The sequence below is a fragment of the Salmo trutta genome, chromosome 14 (genome assembly GCF_901001165.1).
Source record: "Salmo trutta chromosome 14, fSalTru1.1, whole genome shotgun sequence".
NCBI lineage: Eukaryota > Metazoa > Chordata > Actinopteri > Salmoniformes > Salmonidae > Salmo > Salmo trutta.
The window spans coordinates 45,430,072-45,455,985 of NC_042970.1; the positions used below are offsets into that span (position 1 = coordinate 45,430,072).

General features: G+C 41.9%; 3 protein-coding genes across 7 annotated transcripts in view; 2 read left to right on the forward strand and 1 right to left on the reverse strand.

Annotated features, from left to right (window-relative positions):
- The first annotated feature begins 70 nt into the window (after positions 1-70).
- card19 (caspase recruitment domain family, member 19) lies at positions 71-9,137 on the forward strand. Its single transcript, XM_029776078.1, has 6 exons — positions 71-160; positions 6,962-7,101; positions 7,507-7,663; positions 7,842-7,907; positions 8,023-8,088; positions 8,504-9,137. The coding sequence occupies exons 1-6, from the start codon at positions 154-156 to the stop codon at positions 8,611-8,613; spliced, it is 546 nt and encodes a 181-aa protein (XP_029631938.1). The 5' UTR covers positions 71-153; the 3' UTR covers positions 8,614-9,137.
- A 1,096-nt stretch (positions 9,138-10,233) lies between these two features.
- On the reverse strand, positions 10,234-20,931 carry ninj1 (ninjurin 1). Its single transcript, XM_029776079.1, has 3 exons — positions 20,749-20,931; positions 13,671-13,914; positions 10,234-12,393 (listed from the first exon to the last, which is right to left on the reverse strand). The coding sequence occupies exons 1-3, from the start codon at positions 20,791-20,793 to the stop codon at positions 12,251-12,253; spliced, it is 432 nt and encodes a 143-aa protein (XP_029631939.1). The 5' UTR covers positions 20,794-20,931; the 3' UTR covers positions 10,234-12,250.
- Positions 20,932-23,951: 3,020 nt separating this feature from the next.
- Positions 23,952-25,914, forward strand: part of wnk2 (WNK lysine deficient protein kinase 2) — a 69,475-nt gene continuing 67,512 nt past the window's right edge. For all 5 annotated transcript variants that reach the window (XM_029776080.1, XM_029776081.1, XM_029776082.1 and 2 more), the window contains exon 1: positions 23,952-25,571. In XM_029776080.1, the coding sequence (XP_029631940.1) occupies positions 24,897-25,571 (675 nt within the window). In that variant the 5' untranslated portion in view covers positions 23,952-24,896. The remainder of the gene's footprint in view (positions 25,572-25,914) is intronic.

The window sequence follows — 25,914 nt, forward strand, 5'->3', positions numbered from 1 at the left end:
ACTTCATAGTTACTATCCAATGTACTGTTGTCGGTCTAAAATAAGACAGTGTATCAGGCGTTTCCGGGAAAGTTCTAGCCACTCCCTGCAGTGCTGTCGTGTTAATGGTCTCGAGGAGGGAGGGGCCACTCAAAGGAAAGAAGGGACCACACAATGGGAGGTTTGTAGGCGACTTCTTAAACTATTGTACTACTGTGTTTCTTGTTTGTTTTGCCATGGGTATATGGGTTTTGTCATTTACACATACCCACATATTGTCGCTGCGCTTGAACAATTTAAGAACCCCGTCTGTCTTTTCGATAGTTTTGGGTGGCACATGGCGCTTTCAACTTCTGTTTTCTGTCGGGCTAACAGCGCTTGATAGCCTAAACTTTTGCAAAGTGTAGTGTTCCCGACAGCTACGTCTATTTCTAGCAACATAGTTTCCGATGTAGGCTACACCTCGTGTCCGCCTTTGACCTAATGTAACACGACATCACCAGTTGCTGTATTCTACTACCCTTTGCCACATTGTAACACATCCCATATACTGTATGCCACTGACAGCGAGAGAAGTTTTGGCCAGATACTTTACTAGCAATTACGCAGGCAGACTGAGGTGAATTCAACAAATTGTCTGAAGAGACAATTGTATAGCTACTGACACATTTTCATCTTTTTCGGTAGTCTATTTCGGTTAACTTGTCCAGTGATTTGTTTTGCTGTCGACATTTAGAAAGTTCGTATAGAAAATAGATGCGACAATTGCCAGCTAGAGTGCGTTGCCATTTAACCATCTCGTGTCGATAAAACATCTGGACGTCATGACGTCACACCTACCGTTTATAATATTTCCATAAAACCCAGTGTCGAATAAGAATGTAGTGGTTGAAGTGGTTACTTTACCCATTTAGGGAAATTGCGAATTAATAACGACAGCCTATATGCCCTCCCATTTATCTTTTTTTTATGTCTCGGAGCCAGCGAAAACCACCATGAATAGAATGCAATCATTTACAAATATTTTCCATATACTAATAATTCTCATGCGCCAACGTATCACCGCGGTTCATGCCATGGTGAAACTTGCACTACTGTAGATCTGAAATAATTGGACACGGTGAAACCTGCCAGCCAAGCAGAAAAGCAAGGGGAAGCAATTCCGACATTCTTGGAAGTCAGGACAATCCTTGTCCTGCAAAGAAACATACATTTTATGGTTGAAAAATACTATGTTGCAAGTAGCAGACTACCTTAAATGATTCGGCAATAATCATTTATTCGAAAAACACCTTTCCACCATAATTTTTTCGCAATAAAGGAAGTTCGACAAAAGAAACATCTGCCCCTGTCAAACGATTAAAAATGTCGTCGCTCTTTAGAAAATGTCTCATATCTGCCGTTTCCATGACACATTTTTCTTGCAACATTGCTTTTGTCGAATAAACCTGGGTCAATGGAAACCTGCCTGGTGTAGCTATACAGTTTATGCGAGATATGTGATAACTATGGCATTGTGGGGTATTGTGTTTAGATTGAAGAAAGGAGAAAAAAGTATACATTTTTGAATAAGGCTGTAACGTAACACAATGTGGGAAAAGTCGAGGGGTCTGAATTCTTTCAGAATGCACTGTATTCTATAGGATAGGTTCCAAAATCGAATAGGGTTTTCTATTGGATTCTAATAGGATATTTGTATTGGAATCCAAAATGATTTTTTTTTTACTACCGCAACCACAAAGGAGCTTGCTCTCCCTGCCTGTTTCATTACTTCATGATCAGAGCCGCTTGCAATGATCAGCTAGGAGGAAATCAGATTTTCAACATTCTGATGCCTTATAATTATATAAAATATATGCAACGATTTTTCCATCACAGTGTGCCAATGCACCACACAACCAATAAGCAAAACATACTGACATGGTTTGCGTTTTCAACAACACAATAAATCGACTATGTCAATCTCGACAAACAGAAAATGCATCCCTCCCTACCTTGTAGGCATACCCAGTATCGAAGGCTTGGCTTGACAATCTCTGAATGTCATTAAACTTTTTGGTGTATTCTAACAGATGTCTCATTCCATTAATCGAATTGCCTTTGCACCGTTTGGATTGATTGATTTTTATTTGTCAGTAAAAAAAAAAACATATACACAAATAATTATAAATGAGACCGGGATTTCACAACAGAGTCGGGACTTATTTCCATTGTGGTCCCTACATTTGCTGCAGCATATACAGTAATATAACTACTGAATGCACGTCTAATTTATGTCCATCTGGCTTTCGGGGGTCGCCTTGTGTTTTTCTGTTGTGGGTAGCCTATATCTTAGGCTATGTATTGGATAACCGCACAACCAGTAGTGTTTCCATCAAATTGACTTGTTGCAGATAAAAGTCTACGTAAATATGTAGTGCACATAAAAATACATTTTGGGGGGTTAAATTCCCATGTACCGAGTAAAAAATACAAGTTAAATGAGATTCCATCGCATTTTCAACTCCAGGTGTACTGATGGTTTTGTCACAATGTTGCGTGGTTATAGAGAATGTGGCCACTGGTATTGGCACGTGCGCTGATGAGATTATTATGGACAAAAGTGCGAGATTATTTGTTTTTGTCAAATGGCAGCCAAGCATTGATCATCATGTCACCAGAATAAGACCCTTTTGATATTTATTGAAAGGAGAATCAACCTCATCACTGTGGACTTTCACTAACCTGTGAAGTGCATCATCATTTATTTCGTTTCCTAATAAACTGCATGCTTTCCCGTGATGTGGTGCCATTTTTTTATTAGACAATTTACTCTCATAAAAAGATTGGAAACCTGTTTAATGTCAATCCATTTTGAGGCTGCTGGAATTCTATTTGGACGGACGTGGGCACGCCTACACGAGACTTTTGAAGTAGTCTGGTAATATTACAACATTTTGACTGGTTGTGTTTATGCCACATATAAAACGTAATACATTTTTGAAAAAAAAAGCTAAATTAGAACTATTTTGGAGTTTAGATTGGAGAAGCTGCAGAGCGTGTGTTAAGCTTTTTACTGGGCCTTTCTAGACCTTATAAACTGTTGAGAGTAGACCCGCAACTGATCCAAATCGAAGGAAACATTCAAATCATAGGTGCTTTTGCGCCATTATTCAAGTGACATTTTCACTCTAGGCTAGAATGTTGTACTCACTTGAAAACACTGACGCAATTATTCATTGCATTTTGGTGTTGTAAACTAGTCTAGGTAGCATAATTCCATTGTCCCGAAACGAGATCAATAGTGGAGATTTTTTAGCTGTGTCTCATGTCTTCACTGTTCTTTTTAGATGAGCCATGATGCACCATGCCGCTCCGCTGCCTATCAGCTTCTCCTATGTGTTCTTGTCGATTCATATTTAAAATGTATGCAGCCTTGGATGTTTTTATGTGTGGTATACTTGCTAGATCTGGACAAACGATCCACCTACCACTGTCACTATGGTATAGTAAAAGTTAGCACACGGAAAATCGTAGTGCACAAGGGAAGTACCAAAACACCTTGATATAGGTGAGGTGCATGCAAGCGGGCGAGGAAATGTGGCTAGGGTGGAATAAATTATATAGTAACACCTGCAAAAGAGTGAATGTAAAAGAGCCCCCCCCCCCCCCAGAAAAAAACACAACCATCCCCAAAGCCAAGTAAATTGGGATCTGTACCTAAATCCATTGTAATTCAATCACTTTTTGACAGCGTTCTTTTTGTTTTAAACAAAACTTTTCAGACATGTGTTTGCCCTTGGAAGAAGTGGTCAGAAAGTGACTTTTTGGACATCAATGCCAAAAGAGAAATGTGCTCAAAGTTGACACATTTTGCATATGCCTATCCCAAAATACATGAGATATCCATGTCTTCATCACTGGAAAATATAAACGTTTGAGTTTGATATCATTTCAAAGGTTACAAACAATGCTGTCAAACTATTTTATTGTTTGTTTTTTTTAAATAAAAATTGTCTTAAATCTTGAACGTCAATTATCTAAAAACGCGTAAACTCCGATTTTAATATGCGCATACGTTGTAGCTTAGACCCTATTTCACATCATCTGAGGTTTCTGTGTTGTGCCGCCATCGGTTGAGACACAACGTGCTCTTGAATACAGCGTGGGTGTCATTTCAATCATAGCCTACCCTGTAGCTCAGTTGGTAGAGCATGGTGTTTGCAACACCCGGGTTGTGGGTTTGATTACCACGTGGGGCCAGCACAGAAAAAATATATATATATATATATATATATATGAAAAAATGTATGAAATTGTATGAAATGTATGCATTCACTACTGTAAGTCGCTCTGGATAAGAGCGTCTGCTAAATGACGTAAATGATAGACCACTGCAATTTAGCTGGTACACACACCATTGACATTTAAGTTGAATTGAAATGGTATCTAATTCATAATACTACAAAGATGACTGCTGGCCCACCCACCATCACATCATGTCCATTCTATTATATCTATTTGTATGATTTCAAAAGGTTTCCTTTGGAGGATTGACAGTATCATTTAAAACAACCGATATTCCCATTTAAGTCAATATTCTCTGATGTGTGGACCTCCAACTATCTTTTTGGTAGACATTTTTATTTTAGTACATTTATCAGCCAAAACATGACACCCACGCTATATTCACGAGCATGTTCTGTCTCAACCGATGGCGAGCACAACACAATCACTTTAGATTACTAAACTAGGGACTAAGCGACAACATATGCATATATGAAAAAAATAGGACTTCATGCATTTTTTGATAATTGACAAAGGACAAAAAACAAACGTCATTATTATATACATAAAAACATCTCCAGAAATGGTTAAATAGTTTGACAACCCTGTTTTCAAGCTTTTAAATAATATCAATCTCAACCATTCATATTTTCCAGTGTCTCATGGTATGGTGGGGTATCCAAAATGTGTAAACTTTGAACACTATCTCTTGAATGATTTGGCATTCAGGTCCAACAGTCACTTCGAGTATTTCTACAATGGGCAAATACACTACATGGCCAAAAGTATTTGGACACATGCTCGTCGAACATCTCATTCCAAAATCATTGGCATTAATGTGGAGTTGGTCCCCCCTTTGATGTTATAACAGCCTCCACTCTTCCAGGAAGGCTTTCCACTAAATGTTGCAACATTGGTGCGGGGACTTGCTTCTATTCAGCCACGAGCATTAGTGAGGTCGGGCACAGATGTTGGGCCTGGCTCGCAGTTGGCATTCCAATTCATCCCAAAGGTGTCCGACGGGGTTGAGGTCAGGGCTCTGTGCAAGCCAGTCAAGTTGTTCCACACCGATCTCAACAAACCATTTCTGCAGGGACCTCGCTTTGTGCACAGGGGGCATTGTCATGCTGAAACAGGAAAGGGCCTTCCTGAAACTGTTGCCTCAAAGTTGGAAGCACAGAATTGTCTAGAATGTCATTTTATGCTGTAGCATTAAGATTTCCCTTCACTGGAACTAAGGGGCCTAGAACGAACCATGAAAACAACCCCAGACCATTATTCCTCCTCCACCAAACTTTATAGTTGGCACTATGCATTCATGCAGGTAGCGTTCTTCTTGCATCCACCAAACCCCGATTCGTCCATCGAACTGCTTCCACTGCTCCAGAGTGCAATGGCGGCAAGCTTTATACCACTTCAGCCAATGCTTGGCATTGCGCTTGTGTGCGGCTGTTCGGCCATGGAAACCCATTTCATGAAGCTCACGACCAACCGTTACTTTGCTGACATTGCTTTCAGGGGCAGTTTGGAACTCGGTAATGAGTGTTGCAACCGAGGACAGATGATTTTTACGCGCTACATGCTTCAGTACTCAGCGGTCCCATTCTGTGAGCTTGTGTTGCCTACCACTTTGCGGCTGAACCGTTGTTGCTCCTAGACTTTTCCACATCACAATAACAGCACTTACAGTTGACTGGGGCAGCTCTAGCAGGTCAGAAGTTTGACAAACTGACTTGTTGGAAAGGTGGCATCCTATGACGGTGCCATGTTGAAAGTCACTGAGCTCTTCGGAACGGGTCGTTCTACTGCCATTGTTTGTCTATGGAGATGGCATGGCTGTGTGCTCGATTTTATACACCTGTCAGCAAGTATTCAAATCAAAAGGGTGCTGTCAAAGTGATTGAATTCAAATGGATTTACCCTACAGCTTAGTTTATGCAAAACGCTGCCATATATATGTCTGTCAAGTTGCCGGTGGTTCTACAAAAATGAGAGAAAATTCTGAAAGATGTTAATAAAATCCATGTTTTGTATCGAGTGAGATGTCTCTTGCATGTGTAGATCTTTGTTTTCGTCGCAAAGTGTGACGCGCTGTCGTGTACTTCTACAAGTGACCACGGCTGCGTCGCATAGAACCGACCAGTTCCTGCAAAGACGCTGGGAAATGCTAGATGTGCGGCAGTTAAGATGGCAAGGAACCTCCTCAGGATGTACAAAACATGGATTTAATTCATATCTTTCTGAGTTTTCTGTGGTTTTTGTAGAAACCACCAGCAACATAGTTATCACATATCTCGCGTAACTGTAGCTACACTGGCTCCTGAGCACTTCGGTAGCCTATACTTGCCTCTTCAGACAATTTGTTGAATTCATTTCTAGCAATCGGTAGGTGGTGCCAGTGAGGCATCATGCGTATGTATCTCACCCTAGAGAGTTAGTACAAGCACTTGGCTATTTTAGGACGAACGGTGTCCCTGACGAGCAATGTTGAGGTCGACCTCCTGGCATAGCTTACCTATTCTTTAAAAACGTTCAAATTCTGCTGTAAATGTAAAAGCCTGTTTTGAGATTTCGCTTCCCTCGTTTGTTTGTTGATATATCCTCATTATCAGAAAGTGAATCCTTCCTTATCCTGGACCTAATATGAAGAACTGTGTTCGGTGTTAATCAATTACCGTTTTAATCATGTTGTGATTCATTCCCACGTGACTGTCAGACAGTTTCCATGACCAGCTATTGGAGGACAGCCGGTTCCTCAGGACAGACCGTCGACTGGACACAGAACTAGTGGATAAGCTCATCCTGCAGCTCAACAGGATCTACCCACAGATCCTCACAGACAAGGAGGCCACCAAAGTGAGTAACCTCCTCCTGGACAAATTAGTTTGAACCAAGGTCATTTGTAACTTCCACATGCAGAGCTCTTTGCTCTAAGGGATGTGTCCTACTGAAATGTAGCGAATGACTGCTTGTTCAGGCAGCTGTGGTTTAAAGCAGCACTTTGTTACATCTACAGTATTTTAACTCGATCTAAGCATCCGTTCCATTTCCAGACCACTTGAACATGAATTTAGTTCCAGAACGTGCAGTTAGTCAATTAGTAGCCCCTCGTGGCCGACTGTAACAAAAAAATTCTAATTGAGTAACAGGCTAGCGTGTACAGGACATTCGTTTCTGGTTTCCGAAGGTAATCACTTAGATTCAGAGAGAGAGGTATTCTACACACACATCTGGGTTTCTGAATATGACATGATGATCCAGTTTAGGGACCTTGATGTGCCCACCTGCGTCCGACTGGCCGAGCTCCTGGCTCACCTGCAGGGGAAAGGTGACGAGGCCTGCCGGGAGTTCTACCGGGCGCTTCACCTGCATGTGGAAGAGGTGTACTTCAGCCTACCAACACGCCTCCGCCTCAGAGGTTAGTCCCTCCGCCCCGACAGTCAGTCTCTGGAGAGCTGAGATTTGCTCTCATTATTATTCACGTGAAAATGTTCTAGTATTTTTTTTTTTGTACACTACCGATGGCATATTTGCATCTAAAAACCTGCATACATGTATTCACCAAAATCACTGACATTTTGTAATCCCTTTCCCAGATTCTGTAGACCCGTTCACGATTAAAGCCTCACCCACCCAGCCGAGATATGTGCTGAACGACCGAGGTAAGCATACACACAGAAAGCTGAAACTCTGTCACACATACAAACACACGTACTGTAGACACACATACCTTTCTTTCTCACAAACAGTCTCCTCTTCTCTCTCCTCTGTCTCTAGGTCCTCTGTTCTTCCTCGGTTGTTTCGGTGTTGCGGTGGGGATGGCTCTACTGTATTACTATGGCGGTGAGTACAATATGTCCCTTCCATGTTTTCTTTCTTTCCCCACAGAAAAAAACAGAAGTCATTATGTCGTATGGCTCCGAAACGGATTATTTTGAAACCAAGCTAAGCTTAACATTGCATCTTCATGTTGTGCCACAAATCAAACTCCACATCAAACTTGATTTAAAGGGTATTTAAAATCGCAACCCACTTTTGAAGTATAACAAACAAGAAGCGGTGAACAGGATGAATAAAAGACACATAAAAACCTCCGTGGTGTCTGCCCCTCTTACTTGACTGGGCAAGCTATTCTGTAACGCACAGACCAAATCATGTACACCTATTCTGTTTCCATTAGGTTGAAGTTGTCAGTGTTATCATGCTTAGTTGTTAGGAAATAAAACAAAGTGTAAACCGTCCATGTGTTGTCCTACAGAGGCCAAAGTAACAGGGGGAAGCAGGGCTCTTGGCATGGCTGCTCTTGGACTGGGCCGACGAGCCAGAGAGGTTCTCATATGGTACGCTGAAGACCCCATCAGGAAGTAGTCTGTGTGTCTCCACTACCACAGCAAAACAAGCACTCCAAAGGTGTTTCCCGGACATCTATAACACACTACACAAATACCCTTTTCACATTACAATGCCAACCTGAACCAAACTGTGCTGGTTACAACAACTATGGTCGATGAGTAACTGGGCCAGTTGATTACAGCTTGGTTTGGCTCAGTTCAGTTTGTCTCAGTGGTGTGAAAAGCCAGGGGGTTACAACTTTGTACATACTGTATATAGCAGTCTTTTGGCTTTAGGAATCAGAGTTTTTTTGTTGTTGTTGACAATTTGTCATACAGCAACTGGTTTTCTTATGAACTTTCATTGTCTTCATAATGGTTAGATATTAGACATGCGTCTTCTCTGGTGAAAGGGACTATTAATCACACTAAAGCTCTGTTACTGAACAGCATCTTGTCAAGAGCCAGCCTCCTTTCGTTGTTGTTCTTTTGGTGGGGTTTGGACACCGTGTACAGAAACCGATGAACCAGACTTACTTTAAATAAACCTTTCCTATTGAATGTGTTGTACTACTTACGGTATACTCAGGAGATTGACGTTAGGAAACATCAAACGGCAAAGGAGGGTATTTATAAAAGTCGGATGTTTATTTGTTTACTGAAGGAAACCAACCAAGCACTACGTTTTATTGCATTTTGATTTGTAATATCATCTCTGTTATCAGGGAGGATCTATAAATGGAAAACATGAATGTTATATAATTTGTCTTTTTAGCAGACACTCTTATCCAGAGTGACTTACAGTAGTGAGTGTATACATTTCATACTGGTCCCCGTGGGAATCAAACCCACAACCCTGGAGTTGCAAGTGCCATGCTCTACCAACTGAGCCACACGTTGTAGCTCAGTTGGTAGAGCATGTTGTTCGTCCGGTGTTTTGTCTTGGATGAAATGTCTACCACATAATGCCTTTCAATTAGATCAATCCAGGCCCACTATGCTCGTAGCTAGATAGCCCGGCACTGGTTCAATGAATGCGTGACCTAACCATATCAGAGAGATTGCAATATGTTCACTAGAACTATCACATTATAGCGGTTGATTACACTACTTTTGAGTGACAATAGTACTTAGTTACTGTTTTTGAAAGTGTTCTTTTTGTTATTATGCCCACTGAAAAGCCAATGCAAAGTACTACATTTCAGGTCTCAGCCGTGTTGTTTCACCTCAGTCTGTTTTTCTCTCACTTTTTTCTGTTATTAAGCATTTTCAAAGTTTTCTCTAACACAGTGTGAAGCCTTTGTTCGCTAACTTGCCTTAATCTGTGCTTTGTTTGGGACAGGAAATATTGTTCATTGGGGAAGTAGATTATAACGGTTATACTGTTTTATAGTAGGGAACATTTATAATATTAGATACACATGTAACCTTCCTGATATATATTCAATGTGAGGAGAAAATCCTAACTCCCATTTAAGTCAAATGGACATCAATGCACGACTAAGTGGTTTTAGTGGAAGTTAGGATTCTCCCCAGAGTCTCTGTCTAACAAGTGCCATCATTATGATTTATATAATTGTATGACTTTTCACTATTTATTCTTTTCAAGCCTTTCTATGCGTGGACAATACAAAACAATATCTGGACAAATGGTTACTTTTCATTTACAAACTTCATTTCAGGATAGTACAGTTTTCTACTGCATACAGTGCATCAAACAACAAAGTGCATTAAAAGTGGGGCTAAAATATGATTTGGTCCTTCATTTAAAAAAAGAGAAGTCCTTCAATCATAAAAAAAAGTATATTGGCAAAGCTTATGGTCTAAACAAGGCATGAAATACACACTTAGATTTTTTTATTAAAACAATTTTTACATTTAAATTGTAATGGTACATACTGTATGTTGCATAGACCTGAGATTACATATAAGGCAGCATGCAAAGTCAATGTCCGGTTGTAAAATTCCAGTAACTTAACATGAGAATTTTGGGTATAAATCCACTAATTACCAACATTTTGCAACGCTAGATCAGTGGTTCACAAACTCTTCACACCCCTCTTGTTGGCGGAGAGAACATTTTGCAGGTTTAAAGCATATTTCCTGCAGTTCTATACACTCAGCTATCACATGAACACACAGAAGATATGGGAAATGTGTGGAATACAGGAAATGACCTTTAAAATGGCGGCCATGGAGGGTGATATTTTTTGGGGGCATTTAAAAGCTAATTTCCTGCATTCTACACATTTTGCCATATCTTGTGTGTGTTCATCTGATAGCTGAGTGACTCAAACATTACAACAAATCAATGGGCTAAAAAACACAGCAGCTGGGTCTGTACAGCTTGAGTATTTCTAGAACAAAGTTACCACGACGGCAGCTCTAAGATATGATATACTTTAGTGTATGTGGACACCCCTTCAAATGAGTGCATTCGGCTGTTTGTTTGCCAGTGACCGTCTCTCTCGTCCCATTCAAATATTTGTTTTCAACAAAAAGTTCAGTAAAAGACCCATGTGATTCCATTTGATATTGCGAGGGTTGTTTTGTTTGCGCGTTACGCTGTCTATGCGTTGGTATATTGTCTATAAAAGTGGATCCTCGTGATTGTATCGCCTTTCCCTTTTAGACCACAGGCCTAATAAAATACTTCCAATGGTAGGCTAACCGCTTCTCTCACTCTCTCTCTCTCTCTCTCTCTCTCTCTCTCTCTCTGTGGTGACTTAAAGAAGAGTACAGGTAAGGCCTCAAAATCTTGCTGAATTTATATGAATTAACGTCTGTCTGAATTTCTGTCGGTGTCCATTTTGAAGGTGCTTGTTTAAGCAAGTCAGCTATGGTTTTAAAAAGAAAGCAAGTGAGGCTGAAGGAACTGTTTTCGCCGCCGGACGAGGCTCCGCTAATAGCCAGGTGTAGCGATGGTAAGGATTCACTCCATGGTGCTGAAAAGAAAGCTCTGCTGTTAGGGCCTACATCAAGCTGTCCCAACAGTTTGTGGGCACCGTTTGTCACCGTTATAATGCAATTAATGTATTTTTTTTAGTGTTGTGGTTGCATCAAAAAACTAAAAATGGAGTTTGCCCCACCAAGATTTACATGCTAAAAATCGCCACTGAGCAGTGTGTGTATATATAAAATAACCCTGATATGTCCATATTTGTAAAGGCAATACATTAACACTATTGGTCATTTGAACAATGTATTGTTCACACAAGTGATAGCAACATATGAAGTGTGACAGGATCGTCATGAAGAAGGGTCAACCTGACTGAGATTGTGACTGGCCGTGTGTATGAAAGGCCAGTGGGAATCCTGCATAATGGATCGATCCATTATCTTTGGTGTCACGGAGAATCTGATGGAATACTGGATCCGTGAACCTCTCTTGCTTGTAAAGTGGCAGTGATGTGCTTAGTGCAGCTATGGCATTCCGGTATAAAACATTTACTTTAAGATTCACCTATGTGTATTCTAACTCTAAGTCTATGTACAATACATATATTTATTAAACTTATGTAACCTGACAATTTGACACTGATTACCAAACACTTGTTTGATGGTTTCAACCAAGGGTACACGTTGGCATATATGTGTGTATTGTGCATATAACACCAGTATAATGCCTTTATAACTGTAATAATTGATGACCGGGGAGTAAGGAGTGAGGGCGGTTAATAGTTTTGATTGGGCTTCTGGACGCCGAAGGCCGTAATAAAGACGTTGACTACGACGATGATGAAGATGAGCGCTGTGGCGATGTTCTCCATAATGTTCAGCTTGTAGTGGGTGCTCTCATCGTTCAGGTTCCACTTCACTGCAGAGCAAGAGAAGAGCACAAACGTTGCGGATTAGCTTAGTGGCTCCGAGCATGTCCTCAGTTCATAGAAAGCAACCAACAGAGGGAGCTATGTCAAAAGTTGTTTCTAAGACTGGGGGCCCTGTTTTGAATTCCCTAAAAGTGCATTCTGCCTCTTCCCCTTGACGTAATCCCTGAGAGGTGCAGGGGGCTGCCTTAATCCACATCCACGTCTTCGGGGAGCAGTGGGTTAACTGCCTTGCTCAGGGGCAGAACGACATATTTTCTTTACCTTGTCAGAGCGGGATTCGATCCAACAACCTTTCGGTTACTGTGCTCTAACCACTAGGCTTGATGGACTTTTAAATAATCAGACCGAGGCCTGGCTTTTGAACCATCAAATACCCATTGTCGTCATATTTAACTAATCATTATTGAACCATGTGATATGAAGATACAGCATTTTACATTTCCTACACTCAGGTGAATGACTATTTAGGACATTAGTTATATGCCTCACCAGAAAGGAATGCCAATATGTTGTTGTGGGTGTTGTGAGAGTTGAAGCCCAGTTAAGCATTTTTTCACATGCTGACTCAGAGCCACACCTCCTGTAACATTAGCAAATTCTGCCCGAGGACATTAAACTGAGTATTCCTCATTTGAACCAACTGACAGGAGAAATACAATGGATATACAAACACTGTCTCCTATGGTCCCATTCTTTAACTCTCCCACCCACACAATGGGAGCCCCTGGCAAGGGAAGATACGGACATTATAACCAGGTACACAGATAATAACATTTTGCTGAGAGAGCCGTTCAAACATAAAGTAGGGTCAGAAACGTAGGGAGTTTATCTGTTCTTGGAGCTGAGGAGAAACAATGGCACCATAAACCAAGTGTTTATGTCTCGTCAATAGGGTCAGGAGTTTGTCAGGTCACATGGTCAGGAAAGACTCTTGGCCCCATGCCTCATCAATCTGTGGCTACGTCCCAATTATCCCTCCTTCCTCCCAAAGTGTGCATTTCCCTTAACTAATTTGAAATGAAATGACTGGAACAAGAAATATGGTGGAAACTCCTTTTAGCCCATGCCTCCGCCAACCCAATGCTTTTAGATTTGTGGAAAGTATTAAATGACTTCACTCTTCAGGAGAAAGGAGATCTTATTGGGTTGCGGTCATTATGAGGAAGAGGACTTTGCTGGTTAGAGCCAGACGGGAGTGACTACGACTTTCTTAATTGCCTCTGAGGGGATAAATACAGTTGAGTAGAAAAGAACTGAGACCCACCAATGAAGATGAGCAGGATGCCCACGGTGATCTGCAGGATGAGGGATATGGAGATGAAGGTGATGAGGGGGGTGTAGAAGGTGAAGTCTGGACCCTGCTCCAGGACGGCCTTCAGCTGGGAGGCGTTGGCCATGAGTAACGCCACGTCCAGCATGCTCTCTGCTGCGCTCTTCTTATTAGCATACCGGTTCATGTTTATAGGCTGGTCTGCCTGCCTCCGATTCCAGCTGCCTCGACGCGGCTCCTGGACATAGAGAGACTTAACGTCAGTACAACATAGATATACAGAGATTTAACACGGGCACATCACTGTTAGGACTTAAGTAATCTAGCTTTCTACTAACTGGCAAACATGGCATTTAACTGATTTAACATGCATATAGCCATGCTATTACCTGGTACTCCCTGTACATAGCCATGTTATTGCCTGGTACTCCCTGTATATAGCCATGTTATTACCTGGTACTCCCTGTACATAGCCATGTTATTGCCTGGTACTCCCTGTATATAGCCATGTTATTACCTGGTACTCCCTGTATATAGCCATGTTATTACCTGGTACTCCCTGTACATAGCCATGTTATTGCCTGGTACTCCCTGTACATAGCCATGTTATTGCCTGGTACTCTCTGTATATAGCCATGTTCTTTTTACTCTTATTGGTATTCTTTATTCACTGTGTATTTAATCCTTGTGTCACTTTCTGTTTTTTACCAAACAATTCTTATCCTTAACTCTGCATTGTTGGAAAAGGACTAGTGAGTAAACATTTCACTGTTAGTCTACACCTGTTTTTTACGAAGCATGTGACAAATGACATTTGTTTTGATGGGGAAAGATGGGGAAATTCTAGTGATTTCTGCAGTTACTCTGCTGTGGTTTGTGGGAAATTAGTGTTGTGGGACTTTTAACAGGAAGTGTGACCATGCACATGTTTCTCACCCATCTACACACAATACCCCATAATGACCAAGTGAAATAATCTTTAGTGGGAGGGGATTTCTGGGGATTTCTACAGGGACTGCTGTTCATTTGTGGGAAATGGCCATTGTTCCGGCTCACTGTGCACAGATAACTGCTAGAGAGGACAAGAGGTCTAGTGCCATGATTCCTCTGTCATTTCCTCCCAACCAGGGTGTAGCTACTGTAACTGTCAACCAAGAGGAAGTTGGATAATATGAATGTAGAAAGCAGAGAGGTGTGTTATTGTGTCTTAAGTGATGCGGAAGCATGTTTTGTGTGTGTGTGTGTACTGAACATGTACTACTTGAGTGTATTGTAGAGCAGTAGTGAATACTGTTCAGTAACAGTCCATTCGTTGTATAAGTTAATTGTATTTAGGAACTGTAATTGTCCTATAATCAATAGCATGATAATGACTAATGTCAGAATATAGCAATGTTATCAAATGATGAGGACTGAGGAACACTTCCCCTAAAGTATGTGCTACTATGCTATGGTAATAACATTGTGTAGTACAGCAGTGAGGAGAGGAGAGAAGCAAGGCCGGTCTAATGAGTGCCACTCATGACTCATGCTTACAAACAGAGTAAACCCCAGGAATCCATTACAGCAGAACTGATGTCATGCTGTCTGGCTCAGTGGTCAAACACATGACAGTGTCTATATATCTTGTCCTGTCTCAGCTTTCAGAAAGTAGTTCAGAATGTCCGCTCCAGCTGTGAGCCAGGTTACTCAGCTTTACATTGCTTTACTTTCTCCACTAATTCAGAAAGGCATAGAGAGGGCATGACTGTACGGTGATGTAATTACATTGTTACGTCATTGGAAAAGTGGGCCCCTAACCCAAACATTACCCAGGTTTTTGTGTGGGTTGAAGGACAGAGTTTTTTTTGGGGGGGTGAAGTACAGTCTGGCAGTCCAACAGCCAACAAGGAGTGCTTTGTGCCCAATTTGACAGTGTAAAACAGAGAAGCCCACATCCACATGCCTCTTGCCACCTCTGAAAACACACAAAGCCCACAGAGGGGAAAAGTCTCCTTGTGACCAAGGCTAGCGATGACTGGACAGTTAGTTATCTCTGAGAAGCAGCCTGCTTTCCCTCACTGCCTTATAACCCTCAAATTCCTGCACTCGTCTTTCTTTCTTTTGTTCATTCCATTCTCTCTATTATTCCCTTTCTACGGCCCTGTTTTGTGTGTGCCATTTTCCTCACTCGATCTTGTTGCCCATTTTTCTGCATGCCCTTCCCGATCATGAGGGCTAGTTTCATATACCGGCGTTCTAGAAATAGGCCTACTGAAAAGGGTGAACTTCCTCAAATTCCGTTTCTCGTAGTCCATTACCTCCCCTCGTCTTCCTTCTTTGTTCTCCGTTTGGTCTGGTTATCTGTCCAACTCCCTCTCTCTCTCGGGCTGAGGAGGGACTCGCCTCTACCGCTGATGTTCAGAGTGTTATAAGGCGCTGAGATACAGTACATGTCACGTAATTCCCTGTGACGGCAGACACCCTTCTTCTGCGGGATTGTTGAGTAACAGATAGATCATTGTAGGTCTGAACAGACACTGCTGACTAGTCAGTGTTGTTACTCATGTAGAGATGGGAGTTCCTTTCAGCTCTTCTATTGACTTTTTCTTCTCTGCCTCTGCCCTTGTTCATACGCCGGTAGTACATCCACTGAACAACTGTTGTTGTTTGACTGTGAGCTTCACATGTGGGCTCTTTTCATGTTGCTTTTCACTGAACAATTAGACTCGCCAATGAGTCTAAGCCACAGGTTTAAGATCAACACTGACGGGTTAAAAAAAACAACAAAGCGTGACGATCACACAGTTTTCAATTGAGTTCAATCAGGACCTTTCGGAGTAACCTAGTCGTCATTTCCAGAATACCAGGCCATGATGTCACTTTGCTCACAGAGCAGAGCGGCCTCAGACTGGACACCTCCTTCATGTTGCTCATAGCACTCTTTCAGAGGTGTGAAATTGCCCTAGGTCATAAACAATATTGTGCTTCCGTATTTCTGGACTGTCTGAAATAGGCCTGGACAATGTCTAGCAAATGGTTTTGAAAGCTATCTGACAGACAGGACACTGTGTTTTCTGATGGTGCCAAGTCTAGTTTCCTCAATATTATAAAAGGGGTACCGCTGAGGTTGGTATTGGGACCTGTTCTCTTTACTATTTATGTAAATAATATTAGTCTATGTATTAAATTGTGTAATATTCATCCGTATGCAGACAAAACGGTTACGTATGCCATAGCCTGGTCAACAGTCGGTGCAATGTTGGAGCTGCAATCTGAATTTGTTGCATTACGGAAAGCCCTGGTTGATTTAAAACATACTGAATATATGTTCTCTAATTTGTGGGAACATTTCTCAGGTGGGCTACATATTCACTCATTGGATGCCTCTCTTATCGAGCAGGTTCCCGCCTATAAATATCTCTGTGTTTTTGATTGATAAAGATCTAACATTTCAAAAACATAATGATGAGCTAGTGCCAAAAAACTGATTTGAAGTTGGCTTTTTTAATTTATTTTATTAGATCTTGCTTCCATGAACAGAACGAAACGGGTAGTGCGGTCAACTTTCCTGCCAGTTCTTGACTATGGTGACACCGTTTACCGGACGGCAGCAGCCCCCACTCTTAAACCAGTGGGGACTTGGGGAATTCTACTGCTTTCCTCCTCACATTTGACATGGTTATAACCTCTTGGTGTTGTGTAACAGGAGTTTACGCAGTGACTGAAATCTTAGGTGGTTTCCCCCTTAGTATCTGTTCACCAACACATGTTCCCTGAATAACCTCTGATTTAACTTTAAGACACACCAGTGGGAAATAATTTACTGCTGTTGGATTGATCACTGTGCTCAACAAAGTGGGTTTTAATTTGAAAATCATCAAATACATTAAACAATGTTTAACATGAAATGTTTGAAACACTAATATTTTTGGTTTACTAAGTATTTGTGTTACATCAACTCATTAATCATATTATCATCATATTATTACAACTTATTCAAGTTTAGAATCCAAAACAGGACATTACATCTACTCAATAATATAGTGTGTAAATCTATTGCCTTCATTTTATTATGTAGATTCAACACTTTTTAATTATTATTATTTATTTTTTTACAGTGAACACTCTTCAGCTGTTAGACTATCATAGATAACTTCCTCTAAACGTGTTTAGGTTATAACTGAGTTATAATGCATCACAGTTTGGTTGATTTTATAAACAATTGATAAATCTCGTTATTGCCATCTTCTAGCTACCCAACATTGTTGGATCAACTCCTTGGTTGAACAGTGAAAGTGATACTTTTCCTCATTTGGGTTTTCAAACACATCAACATAATATTTGAAGGTTGGTCACTATGCTACATAAAATTGTGTGTTGTCCAAGTTGCATGCAAAAAGGAATTCCCCTGCTGTCGGTAGCCTAAGTCAGGGCAGGGCCCATGTTGTGGCTCCCGAGTGGCGCAGCGGTCTAAGGCACTGCATCTCACTGCGAGAGGCGTGGTTCAAATCCAGGCTGTATCACATCCGGCCGTGATTGGGAGCGGCATCGGGTGGCGCACAATTGGCCCAGCGTCGTCCAGGTTTGGCCAGGGTAGGCCGTCATTGTAAATAAGAATTTGTTCTTAACTGACTTGCCTGGTTAAATAAAGGTTAAATAAAAAAAAAATTAAATGATGGTCTCACACCTAATCCTCAACAGGTGCACTTTGGACTAGAATGAATGAGTTTATTTGATTAGCTGTAGGCCTTGTAGTAGAAACCCTGACCTATTGTCCCAAGGTTCGTGTGACAATGGTCTTTGAAATAGGCCTAAAAAGTGATCAAGCTTTGTTTAGGGCAGGCTATGCTCTGTTGCCAAGTGTTAAAGCACCCTGCAGCCACTGATAATGTAATAAATGTTGATAATGTAATACATTGCCAATAATGCAATAAATATGCTGAATGCATAATGTAATAACGTTTTTTGCGTTGATTACTACATTATGTTGTGGGTAAAAGATATCCATGAATAGTGTAATAACTATATCCAATATTGTAATATTCACTGCCTTTCCCCCCCCCCCCCATGTATATCAAGTGCCATGCTTCAGTAATAGCTGACTTCACACCAAGCCACATTCCTGAACCGTAGCTTGAAACCTGACTTTAGCAAGACTTTCAAAATACACATTTGACCCTCAATACACACCCACAGTCTGTCTGTCTGTCTGTCTGTCTGTCTGTCTGTCTGTCTGTCTGTCTGTCTGTCTGTCTGTCTGTCTGTCTGTCTGTCTGTCTAAATGAGGGCGAGAGTGTGTGTGTGCGTGCTTCTGCAGTTTTTTTGTTGCAAACTACTACTAAAATCCCAAATGTTATGCAATGTTTTTATAGATATAACCCTGCGAACAGCATCACAAAATGGTTGCCTAAAGTGGTAAGGACTTTGTTTCATGGTCCCACAAAGGTTTTGTCTAGTTCCCGGTTTGTCCCAGGAACGTTCACAATAATGGTTTTAGGACATTCATGGGACGTTGTTTCATGGTCACCTGGAGGTTTTTGTGTAGTTCCCGGTTTGTCCTGGGGACGTCCCAGAGGGCATTTTTAGGGCGTTCTCAGGATGTTTTGTCATGGTCCCCTGAAGGGTCTTGTACCCGGCTTGTTCGCTTGTGTGTTTCAAAGAGCTGTCAGTCAAGGCAGCGTAGGGGTGGCAGCGTAGCCTAGTGGTTAGAGCTTTGGACTAGTAACGAAAGGTTGCAAGTTCAAATCCCCGAGCCGACAAGGTACAAATCTGTCGTTCTGCCCCTGAACAAGGCAGTTAACCCACTGTTCCTAGGCCGTCATTAAAAATAAGAATTTGTTCTTAACTGGCTTGCCTAGTTAAATAAAGGTTAAAAAAAAGTCAGGGACATGAATAATAGCTTCCAGCCCACTCAACCTGTTCTTTCAGGCTTCCTGATTGTTAGAGATGAGAGAAAAGGTGCAATATCTTCAATTTTTAGCTTTATAATAGTGAACAAATATTATGGGTGATGTTTTGGTCATTCAAAATAATTTTTTACTTGGGAAATAGGATGACTGTGCGGGACCTTTAACACTCTGTGTTATTTCTTTTTTTTGTAACTGTGTGACTATAATATAAATCAATTTAATTAAGATAAAATATCAGAAATAAATATTAGATAACGGCCAGTATCATCTTATTTACTTAAATAAAAGGGAATAAATAATCTCAAACTGCAGCAGTCAAATGATTTGCGCTCAGAAGCAAGCACCAACAAGCTTCACATTGAGCGTGGGAAATGAGCTCTACAAAGTAAATAGTATTATTATTATTATTATGAAGACAGAAAAATGCACATGTAAAAGCTTAATTAAATAAAGGAATATTCGTGGGAATGTAGCCATAATATACACAAGAGAAAGAATATATTCGAAAAGGCATTTTTTTTATAAATTGAAGCAGCCCCCATGTGTGAATGCTATTTTTCAAACATTTTGATATTTCTTAGTGTCTATTGTGCAAATAATGTTATTTTTTATTGGAGAAAGAAAACAAGTAGGTGGCCAGTAAGGTGCAATAAACTTTTGTGAACTATTTACCGAAAATATACATAAAGGAACAAATCAGCCTGAATATCAGGACGCGCAACTGCAATGTGTTTCGACTACTTATATGAACATTACATCTGAAACTGTTCTTTAGAGATTGCAACCCTTCTGTCCCAACGCACTGTGCGTTTAGGGATCTATCTACGTTCATTCCTCCTGGGCCTATTGATCCAGTGCTGGATGCGTACCTATGGCTGCTTTGTAAAGACATATATCCAAGCTAGAAACCTCTGTCCCCTATGCCAGAAACATCTTTACCCACTCTGACAAACAAGCCCTTAAATCTCCAGAATGACACCTCTGTCATCCACCTAGTGGACAAGGTAGGTGCTGTTACTGTACAAGATTACACTGTCTTTAAGACTGAAGTACTCAGAACGAAATGATCAGACGTTCTATAAGAGACTCACTAAAAAACCCACGAAACAGTATTTGGCTGTAATCGAACAGACTGTCACTGAGGGTATGTGCAATGGTGATCTCACCCAAAGAAATCTTACCTCTGCGTCGGCATGTCCGTTCATTTCCATGTTTTCAGTCGCCATATTTGCCTCTTAACTATTGAATTTGAAATAAAGCGGGTTAAATTCCAAAAGTATTGTGGGAGTTCGTGTCGTTGTTTCGCTGCCGGTGTCCGCCAGGTCTGTCGCTGTGTGAAATAAAGACTGAGATGAGGAAGAGTGCCTAGCACCCGTCGACGAGGGGCGTCTCCACACCGGGGCTCAGGAACTGAAAGTAGATCCAGAATTGTCATGTTCTCATCTATAAGGAGAGCCCCTTTTCATTTGGAATGAGAAACAAGAGATTCCACAGAGTTTCACAACATAAAATATGCAATAAAGGGTTTTTATGAAATTATGTAAATTCTCGTTGATCTGATCATTTACAAGCCTCTGTTTCTAACTTTGGGTTAAGCCTGATATGTATAGCTTTTGACAAAGCATCATGTCAACATCAATTGAATAACCTAATGCTTATTTTTCGACTGTAACACCAGTGTTACACTATTGTATAGGATACAAGGGAAATTATGTTTTCATAGCACTGACTGTGAGAACTTGTGAAGCGCAGAATCAACAACAACCTCTGCATAATCTCATACTGAACAGTTGCTTTGTGAAAAGGTGTTAAAGTTCACTGTGAGCCATTGTTATGTAAATGACAGCTGAAAAGTATAAGTGGCCTGGCTTTGGGCTCAAGTGAGACACGGGTACCGGCCCCCGAATGGAAACAGAAAGGCCTTTTAGGTAAAACACTGGGGTAAATCCTGTATAGAAATGCACCATAACTGTTGTAGAATGAGTCAGAATAACGATCAAATTTTCAGTGCTGAATGAAGGTGCCACATTGCGTACATCTTCAGAAACAACACCTCCACTACGCTGATCGTCAACACAGGGGCCCCACAAGGGTGCATGCTCAGCCCCCTCCTTACTCCCTGTTCACCCGTGACTGCGTGGCCAAACAAGCCTCCAACTCAATCATCAAGTTTGCAGATGACACAGCATTAGTAGGCCTGATTACCAACAATGACGAGATAGCCTACAGGGAGGAGATAAGGGCCCTGGCAGAGTGGTGCCAGGAAAATGACCTCTCCCTCAACTTCAACAAAACGAAGAAGCTTATCGTGGACTTCAGGAGACAGCAGAGGGAGCACGCCCCTATCCACCTAGGCAGGACCGCAGTGGAGAAGGTGAAAAGTTTCAAGTTCCTTGGCGTACACGTCCCTGACAATCTGAAATAGTCCACCCACACCTCAGGAGGCTGAAGAAATTTGGCTTGGCACCTAAAACCCTCACAGACTTTTACAGATGCACAATTGAGAGCATGCTGTCGGGTTGTATCACTGCCTGGTACAGCAACTGCACCGCCCGCAACCGCAGGGCTCTCCAGAGGGTGGTGCGGTCAGCCCAACGTATCACCGGGTGCACACTGCCTGCCCTCCAGGAGACCTACAGCACCCGATGTCACAGGAAGGCCAAAAAGGACATCAACCATGCAAGCCACGGCCTGTTCACCCCGCTACCATCCAGAAGGCGAGGTCAGTACAGGTGCATCAAAGCTGGGACCGAGAGACTGAAAAACAGCTTCTATCTCAAGGCCATCAGACTGTTAAATAGCCCTCACTAGCCGGCTACCACTCGGTTACTCAACCCTGCACCTTAGAGGCTGCTGCTCTATGTACGTAGACATGGAATCACTGGTCACTTTAAACATAGAACACTAGTCCCTTTAATAATGTTTACATACTGTATTCTACTGTATTTTAGTCAATGCCACTCCGACATTGCTTATTCTAATATTTATATATTTATATATATATTATATATGAACTCTACAAGTTGTAGAAAGCATTCCACAGAGATACTGGCCCATGTTGACTGCAATGCTTCCCACAGTTTTACCAAGTTGGCTGGATGTCCTTTGGGTGGTGGACCATTGTTGATACACACGGGAAACCGTTGAGCGTGTAAAACCCAGCAGCGTTGCAGTTCTTGACACACTCAAACCAGTGCGCCTGGCACCATACCCTGTTCAAAGGGAATTAAATCTTTTGTATTTCCCATTCACCCTCTGAATGGTACATATACACAATCAATTGTTTTAATGTTTAAAAATCCTTATTTAATCTGTATTCTCCCCTTTATCTACACTGACTGAAGTGGATTTAACAAGTGACATCAAATAGCACCTTTTTTTCTAACAGTGTATCTATAACCTAAAAGGGTTATTTGGCTGTCCCCACAGGACAACCATTTGAAGAACACTTTTTGGTTCCAGGTAGAACCCTTTTGGGTTCCACAGAGCTTACAGAACTTACTAAATGACTGAGAGTTTGACTGTGTGATATTAGGTTGCTTCTTGTGTAAATATCTTCCGTTTGGATTTTAATGATTTGTATGGGTTCTCCTATGGGGACAGCCAAATAACCCTTTTGGAACCCTTTCTTTCTAAGGGTGCAAGGGATCATAGCTTTCACCTGGGTTCACCTGGTTAGTCATGGAACGAGCAGGTGTTCCCAAATGTCTTAAGTATAGTCAGTGTATTTTCTGAGGCAGAATACGTGAGCAGTAGTAATAGAACTCTCCTGTAGGTGGAACAGTCTGCACGGGCAAAAATAGCACTGTCATGCAAGTTTCATTTCAACAGAGATTGGCGCAGCGCCATTGAGAAATGAGAACTGAATAACTGTAGAACTCAATTCGTTTAATAGAATATAATATGTTTCTATTGTATTCTATTGAACAGAGTATAATATATATTATGTTATCAAAAACAAGCATGTTGCCTACTTATCGCGGATCACTTTTAGGCTATTATTTGCTGGCTGTTCTATTCCATTCCAATCTATTCTATTTCGTTATTTTCTATTCTATTCTACTGCACTTAACTCGAATGAATAGAATGTAGGCTAAAATATATTTTAGTCCATCAAGAACAAGCAATTAGCCTACTTATCAGTCATCATTTGCATGCTGTTCCATTATATTCTATACATTTAAGTGCAGTAGAATAGAAAACAATAGAATAGGCAATTATCCTAGTAATCCCTTTTCGGAAATAATTTGCAGGTTTCTGCCGGGCACAGAGGGAGCGCCCTACAGGCTTCTCGTCCTTCACGGGAGCCTGTAGCGTCATGCAGAGGATGGGAGGACACAGCGAGTGGTGTGGTCCATTACAACCCGTGTCACGGAGGCTGAAAGGTAGCGCCTAAAAACGTGCGTATTTATTGGATGCGTGTTGTTGCTAGGGGCGTGGGTTTGTGTCTTAAAATGGGCCTGTCTCCTTACCATAGAAAGTGTCATTCGAGAGAGACATGGCACAAATACTGTCCGAACGAACGGTGAGATGCTCTGGGCACATGCTCTGGGAGAAAACTGTGCCGCAGTGAGCAAACCATTTGATCTGATCAGCGTTTTTACTCCGCACCCGGACACCGCTCAACAGAGGAACTGCCCCCCCAGCGGAGTGCTGCGCATAGGGGGCGATGCAATGGGGGCGATGCTCTGATGTGGAGGTCACACTTCCCTGACTTCATTCTGCTTTTCAATCGATAAATAACCGTAATACATGCGCAATAAACAGCTACTGGATCGACTAGCCTACGATTATAGTGGTCACAGCTGCTCACCTGACAGTTGCATGTGATGGGTATTTTGAGTGATTAGAGAGAGACAGGGAATTATCCTTGCCCGACAACCGTGAGTGTTCATCGTAGCAGTTCTACCTTCTACGAGTTCTGCAGCCTACACTGTAACCAATTCGATCAGTTGATGAACCAAAGTCGCAATAAACGAAGGCTTTACCGAAACTGCATATGATAGCAATTAATTACAATTGTAATGTATTAATGCAACATTTCAATTGGCTGTTTGGCTGGCTGGCTTGATTCGTGATAAGATGAGCCGTATTAAATCATGCGGTGGCACCATTGCGACTGTTTTAAGAGTTTGTCGTTATTAATTGCCGTTTTATAAATATGCTAAGATATCTCAAGTGAGATTGTTTAAGGGATTGTATAGCTGCCTAACTGCGTCAGTACATGCGAACGTTGCAGGTAGCCTATGCACACCCTCACTGCTGGGGAAGGACCATGAAAGCAGTAGCCTCTGAATGTCACCGATAAGTGTCTAAATATTTCCCGGGGATGGATTCCGGGGATGACTCGGGCTCGGACGCGCCACTTGGATCGACATTCTCCTCGGTTCCCAATTTAGACTCTGACACCAACGCGAACATCCGTATCTATGAGAACGGTGGAGAGCGGAATGTCAACAACATGGAAACTGCAGCGCAGAGAGGGGCAAGCGATCCGAGCGCGTACCCCTTATCGGATTACCGGGGACTGGTCCGTCAGAGGTTTATTCGCAGAAGTTTGTGGTTTTCCGACGCGGACGACCAAGCGTTGGACGCGCCAGAATGCGTCAACAGTACTCCAATGCTCAGCGTCCACCTGCGCACCATCGTGGACCGTACCCGCGCGCTCGGACCTCGCGTGGCTTTCCAGGTCCAGGAGAGCTCGAGCACCGAGAGCCAAGTGGGGCAGAAGGACAGTGCGACTGAGAGTGTGAGCGCGGATGAAGAGAAGGAGAGGAGCGAGGCCGAGCCAAAACCAGACGATGCAGCTGCACCGTCGCCTGACACCACCGGGAAAGCGGGGATTGATGAGAACGAGGATGAGAACGAGATAAAAGCCGTGTCCACCTCACCCGGGGGCCGGTTTCTCAAGTTCGACACTGAGATCGGGAGAGGGTCATTCAAGACTGTCTACAAGGGTCTGGACACAGACACCTGGGTAGAAGTTGCTTGGTGTGAACTCCAGGTAATTCAATAGGACTCCTTGGTTTACACTTGAAGTTACTAACTCCAATATCATGTCTAATTGTTTAGAACTAGAAAAATCCTTCTGAATCCATTTCTATCCTGGTGATAAGTTCTTACACTGCAACGTGAGCAGCATAACTATTTTATGAAGCTGTAATAACACCTGCTCTTATGGCTGCCTAAGGTGCCCATATAACACTTTGCACTAAACGTGGCAATTGTTAGCACATTAAGTATGCTGAATTCCTCCCAGATTTTTTTTTTTGGGGGGGGGGTTATGAGGGCCTTGGTCATGAAACCGTACTCTATTATGAGGCCTAAGATACCACTGCACAGACACA

Excerpts from the sequence above, each read along its gene's own strand:
- card19 (XM_029776078.1), top strand. Across the intron at positions 7,908-8,022 it reads ATATGTGCTGAACGACCGAG|GTCCTCTGTTCTTCCTCGGT; the intron begins GTAAGCATACAC and ends CTCTGTCTCTAG. Across the intron at positions 8,089-8,503 it reads TCTACTGTATTACTATGGCG|AGGCCAAAGTAACAGGGGGA; the intron begins GTGAGTACAATA and ends GTTGTCCTACAG.
- ninj1 (XM_029776079.1), bottom strand. The coding sequence starts at position 20,793 with ATGGCGACTGAAAACATGGAAATGAACGGACATGCCGACGCAGAG. Across the intron at positions 13,915-20,748 it reads ACGGACATGCCGACGCAGAG|GAGCCGCGTCGAGGCAGCTG; the intron begins GTAAGATTTCTT and ends CTCTATGTCCAG. Across the intron at positions 12,394-13,670 it reads CATCCTGCTCATCTTCATTG|TGAAGTGGAACCTGAACGAT; the intron begins GTGGGTCTCAGT and ends CTTGCTCTGCAG.